Source organism: Diadema antillarum, unplaced genomic scaffold (genome assembly GCF_040938485.1).
Source record: "Diadema antillarum isolate AM-2024a unplaced genomic scaffold, OU_Dant_1.0 seq00001441_RagTag, whole genome shotgun sequence".
Lineage (NCBI taxonomy): Eukaryota > Metazoa > Echinodermata > Echinoidea > Diadematoida > Diadematidae > Diadema > Diadema antillarum.
The window spans coordinates 155,525-169,073 of NW_027272190.1; the positions used below are offsets into that span (position 1 = coordinate 155,525).

The window sequence follows — 13,549 nt, forward strand, 5'->3', positions numbered from 1 at the left end:
AAAATTTGGATCAATCACTCAAAAAATTCAAGATTGCAGGCCATCAAAGCTGACATAGTGTATTGCGCCAAAGTAAATGTATCATTTCGATTTTGATACAATTTTGTCTGTTTTGCTGTCTATTCATATGGTTTTTATATATTCTCAACATTTTAATGCCATTTCAAACCATCTTAGGTTTTTATGGAGACATTTTTCAGAATGCACCATGAATATTTCTCTAAAAAGTTTTAAAAAATAAAACTAAAATTTTTTTATGAAAACCATGCAGAAATTAACATCTTTCCCATATAATCAATATTTGGAGAAAATTAGAGGTCAGTATTGTATTTGGTTCAGGAGTTATAATGACTCAAACTTGAAATCCCATTTTACATAATATGTTATTACACGCATCTGTTCCCAAAGACGTCACAGAGGGTCAAATCCAAGATCGTGCTTACTTTTCGAGTTCCACTCTCTCTATAAACAAGACCATACATAATATTGAGCATACTAAGCAATGTTCCATAAGTACACCTCAGTAGATTTGTTGCAAAGTACAGATGCGGTCCAACAAGGCCGCCATTTTATTGAAATTAACATTTCAAACATAAAATTTGATAGGGACATTGGATTGCAACATATTTGATGTCATATGAAGGAGAGTAAAACTTTCTAAAAGTTGATACATGTACCAAATCCAAGATCGTGCTTACTTTTCGAGTTCCACTCTCTCTATAAACAAGACCATACATAATATTGAGCATACTAAGCAATGTTCCATAAGTACACCTCAGTAGATTTGTTGCAAAGTACAGATGCGGTCCAACAAGGCCGCCATTTTATTGAAATTAACATTTCAAACATAAAATTTGATAGGGACATTGGATTGCAACATATTTGATGTCATATGAAGGAGAGTAAAACTTTCTAAAAGTTGATACATGTACCACTTTAGCTGTGTATTGTCATAAATTGGGGGGGGGGGGGGTTGTTTGCTTCTCTTTTTTTTGGGGGGGGGGGATCCAAATTTTCATATTGTTTTGAAAAAAGGAAGACATGTAAAAATGCATGATTTAGTATTTATCAAAGAAGAACTGAAGAATTATTTTGAAACCTGCGATTGAGATTGAAATTTACTGAGATTGAGACATAATTCATATTTCTGGAATTACAGGCAATATCATACACTGTTGACAAGTTAACATCTAAAACTTGAAAAAAAAAATATTTATGCATTATAAATTTTGCTTACAATGTGTTTACATGGTCACATGTAATACTGTAATGGTCTAGTGACTTGCAAGTACATGTACCTGCAAACTAACTTTTCATGCCAAGTGGTAGGTGACGCTGGTCGCTATTACTGTATCATTTCATCATAGTAGATTGTTCTTAGGCAGATAAGATTGAACAGAAAGTATTTTCCAAAAAGAGATAGGAACTTAACATTTAGCACAAATTTTGCCAATGTGTAATATTTAGCGATAAAAATAGTATCCACACAAAATTCAAGATGGCGGTAATTAATCGAGGTTGTCGTTCAAGGCATTATTTACCATTAGTGCACGTAAAACAAAAATCCAGCTTTACTTAATTCCTCAAACTAGTTCTAAACTGTGAGTTAGGGATTAATGTACAAACTTAAATCAGTATAATTAATGCTAAATATTGTTAGATATACTAAATAGATCTGATAAGAATGTGTTTTTTTATGTCAACAGTTATCATGGTTATGGTTTCTTGAAAAGAAAATTAATGTCCGTATGTTTTAGGCTTTATTATAATTTTTTTTACATGGTAGAATGTTTTGTAATACAACTAACCTGCACATATAAATCAAATGTGATATCTCTCCCAATGGTAAACAATACCTTTAGTGCGTTGCGTCAAAGTTATCTCAACTTATAACTTATAATTTGATATGTTTTTTTAATCTTCTTATATTGCTGTCTATTACATGTTTCTATACATCCGAACGATATTGTACTAGTGTAAACCATATTGAGGGTCTTTTTTTTTGGGGGGGGGGGGGGGTGGAGCTCATTCCAGTGTTTGGGTAAGGCCCAATCTTTAATAAAAAAGAAATGCTTCTGTATCAAAGATATGCTTTTTTACTTGTATGTTACTCTGCTGCTGTAGAAACGTGAACAATGATGGTATATGTGTAATAATGTCTGATCCGTAGATGTCCTTGAAAGCCCTTCTGATCCGCACCCCCCCCCCCCCCCAAAAAAAAAAAAAAATCCAACATGGCGGCAATTTCTCAACTTTGCTCTTAAATGTGTTGTGCGAAATTACTTTTCAGTATACAATGGTATATTGTTCGAAAATCTCTTTTAAACCGTATTTATATTTTACAAAAACGTGCAATAAGAATTATTACCCACTCACAGCCCCAAACCCACACAGGTCCCTTGTTCAAAAAGCTAAAATTGCTTTCTGTGTATGAAATTAATAAATGTGTTACCTGCACATTTGCATATTCCTATATCAACAATATCTTGCCACATTTTTTAGACAACTGCTTCATTGAAAACAATACTCGTGTTGTATACAGTACTCGTCAAAGTAATAAGTTATGTATTCCATTTTATAAATACAATGCTTCTAGACGTACTATAAGGTATGCTGGCCCACTTTTGTGGAATAACTTACCAGACAACATTAAAAGTACCATTAGTCTTTCGTCATTTAAAAGAAAGTATAAACAATTTCTTTTGATTTAGTAATCTCGTTTGACACACGCATGAATGACTTAGATAATATATTGCTTGCCTAATCACTTGTTTATTGTAATGTTTTGTCATCTGTATAGTCCCATGTATTCTGTAATGTTTTGTTCTGTGATAGTAATTAATAATCGTACCATTTTTAATTGTCAGGGATCAGCCTTTGAAAGGCCTTTATGGCCTATTGTTGATTCCTCCACGTGTTATACATTTATTGCATTGCATCTTGCATAATGTAAGTTGCGCTCACGTAATGCTTGTATGTCTTTTTATCTACCCTGTGGAAATAAATGAAATGAAAAAAAATGAAATGAAATGAATAAAATTGTCCAAATTGATTATTCGTGCTGTATATTCACATTTACAAATAAGCATGCTGAAACTGTATTTTCCGTTATCAGATTTGTCTTACATTGTTTTTAGGCTGATTTCATGTGGGTTATAGTGTCACAATTGATCTGAACTTATGCCATTGGTAGATGCTTTCCTGTATTAGATATCAGGATCACTCGAGAGTGAAAATGTTCATTTTCATTCATTTAAGAGTGACCTCGGGGATCACTCGAAGAGTGACGAGTGATCCCTAAGGCAGGGCTCGACACTAACGGTGGTCCGGTGGCCCGGGGCCACAAAAAACGCACGTTGGGCCACCAAAATGTCAGAAATGAAGAATTTGGTGGCCTGATCGGGCCACCAAAAAAGGTCGGATATTTGCCTAGTGTGGAGCTCTGCCTAAGGTCACTCTAAAATGAGTGAAAATGAACGTTTTCACTCAAAAGTCACTCCAATTTCACTCTAAATTCACCGTTTTCTGTTTTTCACTCCTCACATCAAAAGTAAAAATTTCCACTCGATTTTTTTTTTCTTTTTCGGAGAGTAGAATATCACTGGTTTAAAAAATGTGACCATAAAAACTTAAGACAGTTTAAGATAGCACAACAGACAAATTTGTATCAAAAACGAAATAATACATTTAATTTGGCGCAATACACTATGTCAACTTTGATGGCTGTCATCTTGATTTTTTTTTGAGCGGTTGATCTAAATTCTGTCTTAAAGTTTCTATAACAAGATTGGTGCCAAGTTTCAAGCTACTACCTCTATTTGAATTTTTTTTTTTTTGCTTCATCTCATCTGCTTCAGAACAATCTACTTTGAAATAATAGCGATCAGTATCACCTGAGCTACCACTTGGTATGAAAAGTTAGTTTGCAGGCACAAACCCTTGTTTGTCAAAGAAAAAGTCTGCATTTGTCAAGACTACTACACGCACTACTGGCACTGCCACAAGCGCCAGTGCCAGTGGTGCGTGTAGTAGTCTTGGCGCGCGCAGACTTTTTTACGACCAACAAGGTCTTGGTCACAACTAAAGTGGCCATTTTTACGTAGTGAGTTTTCAAGTTTGAGACATTATAACTCCTGAACCAAAAATGGTACTGACCCTTAATTTTCTCCAAATATTAATAATATGTCAAACTAAATTCTGGAAACGTTTCAAGATAATCCTTCAGTCTTTCTCTGATTTATGCTGAATCAAGCATTTTCATGATTTTCCTTTTTTCAGAAAAATATCAAAAAATGAGTGTTTTTTCCTTAAAATCTCAATCCAATTATCACAATAACCCACAAAAATGGTATCAACTTGTAGAAAATTTTATTCTCTTTCATATGACATCACATTTGTTGAAATCTGATGTTTCTATCGAATTCTATCATTTAAATAACAAATTCAGTAAATATGGCGGCCATCTTGGACGCCATCTTGGATTTGGAGGCTTTCGCAACAAATTTTTTGAGGTAGACCAATGGAATGTTGTTTGTTACAATAAAAACTTGAAAATAAGCATGGTCTACTTAGTTTGTAGAGAGAGTGCAACTCGACCTCTGTTTTTAGCTTTTGGCCCCCCGGTTAAATGTATTATTGTAACGAAATGAGGTTAGAGCACTGGAGTTGGTGTCTCTGGTACGTCTGGTTAGGACATAGGGGGCGTGCGGTGACCCCATGGCCGTAAGAGATTCGGTGGGGGTCATGGGTCGCACGTGGGTATACTCTCGCTCGGGTAGTAGGAGTGAGGGGTTGAGAGCTGACGCTCATCGGGGGCAGACGTGTCCGCGGTGTCTCCCGTGGTTTTGTAGTGTATGGTATGCTAAAGTCTTGTAACGCTGTGTGTATCGGTCATTCGTGTGGCGATACAGTGGTGCATCATGTCAGGCGATCGGTCCTGACGGGTAGCCGGATTGGTGAGTACGGTAATAAAGTGAATTATCGATGCTGTCTCAGTGTGACGATGCGATGTGATATGATCGTTGTGAGTCTGAGTGAGGTGTCCGCGAACTTACCCCAAAAAGATCCCACACAATACCTGGAGAAATCAGGTTATATTACATTATTATTATGAATTATTATTATGCTATAGGAAGGAGAACAGCAGGAATGGATGGACCAGACTACGTACCGACTCTTAGCCCAGATACCCCAGTACTGGTGGAGGGAGGCTGGACCAAGCCCAGTGTCAGTGAAGTCAAGAAAAGCATCCAGGTCAACCAACTTGAGGTGGGTGAGATGGATAGACCAGGACCAGGACCATTACCAGGGAGATAGTAACTGCACTGACTGTGCCTTAGCTCCAGACAAGAAAATTAGAACCATGTAACGTAGAGTCGTGTATGACTCTACGAGGGGAGTCACGTGACGCAGAGTGGTATGAGACCGTGACAGTATGAACCATGTGATGTGGTGTGTTCTGAGACTGTCAGAGAGAACCATTCCAGGTATGGATAGTCCTGTTTTAGAATACTAAGAACCGTGGAAGATGGGTAGTGAAGGACCAAAATAGATGTATCAGGTGATGTGGTCCTGGACCAGACTCCGTAGCCATTTCACAAACTGTGCAATAAGGTATAGTCCTGGACTAATACAGCAAAACTGTGCAATGTGATGTAGCCTAGGACCAGAACAGTATTAAGACCTTGTAACGCCATTTAGTTTTGCACAGGCACAGTAGAACCATATGATGTTGGTTAGCCATGAATTGGAACAGTAGAACCATGTACTGGGAATTCCCATTATAACAAGCTCACTTACAACAAGGTACCAATTTTAACGAGGTGAATGTGGCGGTCCAGATTTTTTTCATTACTGTGTTTAGCTGTTTTTTGTTTGTTTGTTTGGACGTTTACGATGAGGTACCGGTTATAATGAGAGAAAATCAACAGGGCTTCACTGTCACATAAGTGCGAGACAGAAATACTGGAGGAAAAGAACAGTTTAACACAGAGGAGTTCATAGACTATCTAAATGTAATATCTCACAAATCAAATCCAAATCCAAATCCAAATCCAAATCCAAATCCATATCCATATCCATATCCATATCCATATCCATATTCATATCCAAATCCATACCCATATCCGTATCCATATCCATATCCATATCCAAACCCCTACCCATATCCATATCCATATCCAAATCCATACCCATATCCATATCCAATCCAATCCAATCCAGTCCAATCCAATCCAATCCAATCCAATCCAATCCAATCCAATCCAATCCAATCCAATCCAATCCAATCCAAATCAAATCCTTGTCAAATTGGCCCCGTACCCAATCAAAATATCACACTTCACTCCATGTCCCCTGCAGAACCACCTGTCGGAGGTGAAAGCCCACCAGAAATCCAGGGAGCAGGAGACCACCACCAAACCCATCATTGACTCCAGCCGCAAGCTGTACAATCAGCCTGCCAGGGTAAGCAGGTCTCAGATTTCATCTTGTGTCCCCCTCTCTCCTGTCACTCATTTTCCTATTTTCTCTCCACTTTTCCTGTCATCATCTTATTGGCTTTCTCTCACCTCCCTCTCTCTCAGTCATGTTTTGAAGTCCTTCCCCTTCTTGTTATCTACTTCTCTTTCGTTCCCTCCTCTCCCTCTCTTATTTTTATGAAACAATTTTAATTGCATGAGTTATCCACAGTTGCTACTGTAAAGCAAGAAACAAAAGCCGAGAAAAAGCCTACAGCTTTTTTGTGGCATGAAATTTTTTGCATATTACCACTGGCCTTCAATGCATGTAGTGCGGACAAGAACTTCTGTGCGCACTTTAATTTTGCAAATATTGGCTCTCGCAAATTTCACAAATTGAAATGCACTTGAAGACTTCTTGTTTTACAGTATATGTTGACCTTATGAGGGCCACCATTTGTTGAAGGCACCGTTATGTTTTCGTAGATGTACAACTTTAACAGTGCAATGATGATTTCAGATGCCATCTGATGTGCAAAAGTTTTTCTTATTCTTCAACTTATAAAGGCAACAGGTCTACAGAGAAAGTTATGTTTCGACTTTGCTTGTTATCAATTTCAATTCCTCTGTTGTTTTTTTTTATGCCCACTGAGAGTGACAGAGACATTCATCAAAAAACATATGAAGTACTTTAACCCACTGAAGACGGTTTGATTTTGTTACAACACGCATTTCCCATAGACACCTGCCCGAGTATACTCAGGACTCGTCCTCAACGGGTTAAGGGTGGTGGTGATGCTTAATGTGATTGTGTACCTTTTTTGCACCGTGCTTCAGAAACGGGTGTTGGTGTACAAGAATGGGGCGTCGCCTGAGAAAGCGGTCTACGTGTGGGGCTCCACCCTGGAGGAGCTGCTGAAGGAAGCAACGGTCAAGCTGACCATGCACAAAGCGGCCAGCCAGCTCTACACCAAGGCTGGGGCACCCATTGAGGCCTTCGACGATGTCCAGCGGGACGAGGTTGTGTGCGCCACCAGCGGCGAGGCATTCAAAGGCGCCAAGGGTGAGAGGGGGAATTTCCTTTTGTTCAATAGCATATTGAGATAATGGTTCGATGGAAAATCGGCCAGTTCCACAATTTCTGCTTTAAACTGCCCTCGGGTTGTAAACAAAAGCAGCAAAACAGCCAACCAACATGAGACAGACTACTTCATGAGCTTAAATTTTGGCATGCAGACATTTTTATCATTATTTGTGAGATACTGTCGCGGTTGTAAGGGTCTAGTACTGTATACGCCAAATATTTTGCAGTACTTTACAGTACTTACGATCGTGAATTTAACCACTCGTGAAATTGTCGGAAGGTCCCGATTCGCGAAAATTTAGACTAGCTAAATATATGGCGTATATTTAATTGTTGCTTCTCATATCATGTAAAAAAGTTTTTAGTCGGTGACTCCCTGTATGTAAACAAGTGAGTTCTGCATTTGAAGCACTGTACGAACGTGTTCTTATGCAGTAGATATTGCTACATTATAGCCCATCCAGCTTGCTAAGCTGACAATGGTTTCAGTTAGTAGTTGCCGGCCATCTGGTGCTGGCATGGCTTTATTTGTTAATGGTTACAGCTCGTTATTCCGAATGTTCGTTATTCTGAAGGCTCTTTATTCCTAAGATTCGTTATTAGGAAGGTTCATTGTTCCGAATTTCATTTTCGGATTAACTAATCTTCGGAATAACGAACCTTCGGAATAACGCCACAAATTTTCGGATTAACGAACCCTTTGTCATTTTCGGATTAACGAACCTCTAGGTATAGGGAATTTGCGTGTTTCGGATTAACGACCCTTCGGAATAGCGAACCTTCGGAATAACGAACAGCACCCTTATTAATTTATCCTTTTCATGATATTTTTGTGTGTTCTCGTTTTCATACATTCTTATTTCACAAAATTCTGCGGAGTAAAATCATGGCAAAAACCTGCCATTTGTTGCTGTCTATTTGAAAAGAAAATTACGTGACCAAGGCGATATGAACAGTCGCTCACTATTTCCGGTCTCGATACCGTTGTGCCTACAGGAAGCCGCAACCAGGTAGAGGTGAAAGCGAACTGGTCCAGGGCGCGGAAGAAAGACGGAGAGTCGGCCACCGACATCATGGTGACAGCCAACACCCATCCCGTCATTGAGGTACGAGCAAACTTTGTCTCTCCTTCTCATCACAGAGCACCCTCTTAACCCTTTGAGGACTAGTCCCGAGTGTACTTTGGAAGGCGTCTATGGGAAATGTGTGTTGTAGCAAAATCAGTCAGTCCTCAACGGGTTAAAGATCAGGGGCCTGTTGCATAAAACTTACCGTTGAATTTCAATGGTAACTACCGTCAAAATTAGGCGTTACAGCCAATCAGCATCAAGGATTATAAAATTTACCGCTAATTTGAAGACTTACCGCTAGAAAGGCGCGGTAAGTCCAGCGGTAAGGGTTTTATGCAACAGGGCCCAGGTAGTGTGGGGACACATGGGTGGCCCGATTCATTCGCTGTACACCAAAGCACATTTAAAAACAATGAATATCACCAGAGACTCCAACTCTCCCGTTTTCGACGGGAGATCTCCCGCCGAAAACCCATTTTCGCAAAATCTCCCGTTCTCCTGTTTGAGATTTAATTTCTCCCGCCCTGGCTCTTTGTCTCCCGTTGGAAAGGATTTCTTACATATTTCTATCGTATGTTGAAAATATAAGCCTTAGATAGCACCAGAGAGCACCTAGAACCCTGGGAATTTCGCGCTTCGCACACATCAACTTTGAGTCTCCCGTTTGCTAGGGGTTTCAGGCGGGAGAATCTCTAGATCAGAAGGTACTTTGGGTTGGAGTCTCTGTATCACTGGTCAGCGAAAATATGCACCGAAGCACATAATGCTTGTCGGTAATGGCTGATGCCAGTCCACATTTTTCAGTTGTGTGTGTACTTCATGTAGATCAGAGATAGACGTAAGCTGTTCACAAGCTGTTAAGGGGATTATGGAATGTATCCTGAGTTGGGCAGCTTTCACCTCTCATGCTACTGTGTCTTTTAATGTAAATAGTCCTGTAGTGCTTGTTTTGATTTGTTTGAAATGGCTACTAAAGGAAGCAGTGAACATATGTTAGCAAGCAACTATGGGGCCAATGGCTTTTAAGGAGAATAAAACCTAAATATAGACTGTATTAGAATTATGTGGATTGAGTGAGTTCAGCATAAATTAGTAGAACATGAAAGTGAAGTTTGAGGAAAATCTGACTATCTTTTCAAAAGTTATGAATTTTTAAAGTTTCCGTGTCGCCATTGCTGGATGACAAGACTACAGCAGTTTGTCACGTCACTGCAGGACAAATATAAACATGTACATAATTTCCATATTGTATAGAAAATATAAAAAGCTACTACATATTTTAATTTTTCTGGTGTGATGAAAGAGCACTCAACTAAACTCTTTCAGAAGGCTGTTGAGAGGGAATAGATATTACCCTTTGCATATGCTAGTCACAAGTTTAAGAAATGTGTACCTTATATTAGAAAAAATGAACTTTTTCTTAACTACACAAGCACAGAGGAGCAATTGAACAATTAGAAAAAACAACAACAACATGTAAGCCATGGATAATCAGAGGTTGAATAGGGACGTTTCATGTTTTTAGTTAGATTTGTAGGTTGCAGCAATTTGGCGGAGAGTTAACCGCATTTTGTGATTTTTGAATTTCTGTCACGTGCCCTCCAGGTGGACCCCTTTGGACCTCCAGCCCTGGCCTTACCAGCACCGGACGACAAATGAGCAAGGCTTCAGGACCGTGGGCTATGATTTGAAGATTTGATCGCAAAAGGAATTAAGGCCATTCTTGTTAAGTTGAGATATTTGAGATTTAAGCTGCTAGAAAAAAACAACATTAATACGAAGAAAACATGGAATGTTTTTAGTCATAACCTCAAGTGGATTTCTTGCTGTGGAAAGGTTTCGAGTAGCTCTGTCTGATGATGGACTTTAAAATGTTTACAAATGGCGCTTAGCTCATTTTGCGACCAGTCTTGTCATTCACCTCCCCAAAGTCTGACCTGAAAATGAACATGATGTAAACAAGTGCTGTTCTCACTCTTGGAGATGTCTTCAAGTCATAAGGCTACCGGATAACAGACAAGAAGACGATGAAACAATGAAAGAAGCAAAAGAATGTTATAGGTGATGGTGAATCATGCAGTACTTTGTAAGTGTTCATCTGTGGTAAAATATTGCATTCAGCAAAATGTCCACTAAAGGACATACCATCAAACTTGATGTTATTACCTGTCATATCTTAAACTAACTTTGGAATGAATATTAGATTGCAGAATAATGAAAAAACAAATCTCTGTCGCAAGCTAGGTGCTAGACTAGACTACTTTGATGGCCACATTTTGTGTCTAACTAAATACATATGTCACATTCGGAATTTATATTGATATATAGTAAATGTTATCACCTTGAGAATATTGAACTGAAGTATTCAATTTAGAAAAAAGTTAATGAATAATGTCCACTCATTCCATTACATTTATTGAACATGTTGAAATGCAGGGAAAATCTTTTTTTTTTTCTTGTGTGTGTAGTATGCCAAAGAGAAAGACAAAAGGTGATAATTGTTTGTTTGTGTTTCATAACACTGTCTTACAAACTTTGTGTAAATGTCCCAGTCCCTGACAATCCAAGGCAATTAATCGTGCCATGAGGAAAGGAATTCCTTCAGCTTTGTGTAGCAAATCAAAATGATGAGAATTTCTATATATATATTCACTCATTAGTTTGTAGGACAGAAGGAGATTGTATAAGTGTTTGATGTTGTTGAATTATGGCAGGTTTTGATACTTCTTTCATGCACAAGTCATTCAGATCTTCCTGTGTAGAATAAAACGAGGGCATTTGAGAGAAAAACTCTAAACTAAAACACTTTGGCAAATTTGACATTTTTCTTTGTACTTTTAAATGTTGATTTCTTGTATACTGATATGAATTCCTATGCAAACTGTGTCATATAGGCTTGCGGAAGCAAACTGTACACTGTGTTAGAGAAAGGAGACAACAGAGAACCCTGTGAATTAATTATGCGTATGGTATAATAGTGTAAAAGTTGACATTTTCAATTGGATGATTTTTCTCACTCAAGTCGGGAAAGATGAATTTCGCATGTTTTTATTTTCTCAGAATCAAAATATCAAATACATTTGTAGTGCTATACTTTGTATACGACAAGCTTAAAAAATCAATGTACTTTTATTTTCTCATCACACATTACTTTCATAGCCTACGAAAATTTCCTCACCATGAAAATGTCCATTTTGAAGAGTAGTTTGAGACTGTTGATTTTGACAATATCCTGCTTTACATGCGCATGCAGGGAAAATCCAATGAGCAGCTTTGATGGTACATGTATAGTACAGAATTACCTTGTAATAGTTTTCATTTACCTCTTTGCCTCTTTCTCCCTGCAATCTTCTCTCCTTTTTTTTTTTTCTTTACATGTGCTGAGCATCGTGCAATGTTGTAAAAATGGAATTGAAAAACAAAAGGCCCAAGAATGTAATCCCAGCATGTACATATTAGCATCCCCGAATCATGTGTAAATGAAATTGAGTGTACAGTGTATCATGATAATTATGTATGTGGAGACGGATTGTGAGATGATTTAATGATGTGCTTGTTATGCATGGTAAATTTACTAATTGATTGTCAATTTTGTAAGTCTTTAATTCAGTTCAATGGTAAATGATGTACAATTGTAGATATCCTGGATTATATTGAAGATGAATGTACTGCAATGGGTGTAAAGATTCAATTATTTTTTTGTTATCTTAATTGTTAGTTCACAAATATTATCCGTTCATTGTAACGTACCTAGTCATTGACACTCCACACAATTCACGATAACAATATTGTGAGTGATAAGATATAAATGATAAAAAGAGGCTTGTAGATAGATGATTTTCAAATCTCCTTTCCCTATCACTGAAATCTACATTGATCAGTTGAAGCTAGTATTTTCATTTCACAGGATATGCAGATTAAAGATCAGCAAGTGACCATTTAGCTCTTGTCAAAGTTTGGCATATTAATCCACGTGTGATTTGAAGGCATGATTAATTGTCAGTTACCAGGTTACATGAAGTCAGTAAAAAAAGTGATATTGCTCAAAGTTTGCTATGGCAATGCCAAATTGCCACCAGAACTAATACCTCCTCCTGATCTTATTAAAGATGGGGTAATCCTTGTAGTTGGAATGACAATGCTTAATAAGGAGTCCAGTCTGTGAAATCCAGGCTGCATGGTTCTTCACGCCACAAGTGCCTCAGAGGTCATGTGAAATTAAAACTGACGTCCAATATCGGGCTTGAAATGACAGCTAAGTTAAAAGCTGTAAAAAGGAGTGAAAAATATGTGAGAGGCAGAGCATTCATTCTAAATTTGCTGCTGTCATAAAGATTCTTGCAAACTTCTGTTTGACAACAAGTGAACATTTCTCAGTCTTCAGGCAATATTTCTCGGTCTGCAACAATAAATGATAAATGAACATTTCTCTTTACCTGTGGGCATGTATAGATCCTGACTTTCTCAACCTTAAGAAAAGTTGGAAGTGTGTTTCATTTTTTTTTTTCCGCAGCGGGATGAATGGGTATGTGAGGTTTTCTTGATGGTTTGTTTTTAAAGAGAGATTGAAGTTTGATCACTGAAGCACCTTGCCGTGATGAGGAGATGGGATACTGTGTGTTTCTCTTTTTTTCTTGTGTCAGTTTTCACTCTTATAGGTGGGACTACAGGAAAGCCTCGCTGTCGGTTCCTAGTACAAGACCAGCATCTTGATTTCTTTTACAGCTCTCCACCAGTCTGTGGATGAATTAATGAAATGATTATAAAAATATGCACAGCTTTACAAGACAATCATTATACTGTGAACAGTGTACAATGTGAATGATTTTAGAACACACAGCAAAACAAATACAGAGAAAGAACAATGATAGATATAGAAATGTATGTATGGACTAAGTGAACGTGTTCTAGGCAAATATTGATTTCACTCCTATATT

General features: G+C 38.0%; 1 protein-coding gene across 1 annotated transcript in view; it reads left to right on the forward strand.

The window, feature by feature from the left end:
• The window catches only part of LOC139709533 (doublecortin domain-containing protein 1-like), a 63,738-nt gene extending 53,383 nt beyond the window's left edge, over positions 1 to 10,355 (forward strand). Inside the window, exons 35-39 of the mRNA XM_071621491.1 lie at positions 5,132 to 5,268; positions 6,361 to 6,465; positions 7,296 to 7,521; positions 8,539 to 8,648; positions 10,218 to 10,355. Of these exons, the coding sequence (XP_071477592.1) occupies positions 5,132 to 5,268; positions 6,361 to 6,465; positions 7,296 to 7,521; positions 8,539 to 8,648; positions 10,218 to 10,271 (632 nt within the window). The 3' untranslated portion in view covers positions 10,272 to 10,355. The remainder of the gene's footprint in view (positions 1 to 5,131; positions 5,269 to 6,360; positions 6,466 to 7,295; positions 7,522 to 8,538; positions 8,649 to 10,217) is intronic.
• The last annotated feature ends 3,194 nt before the right edge of the window (positions 10,356 to 13,549 follow it).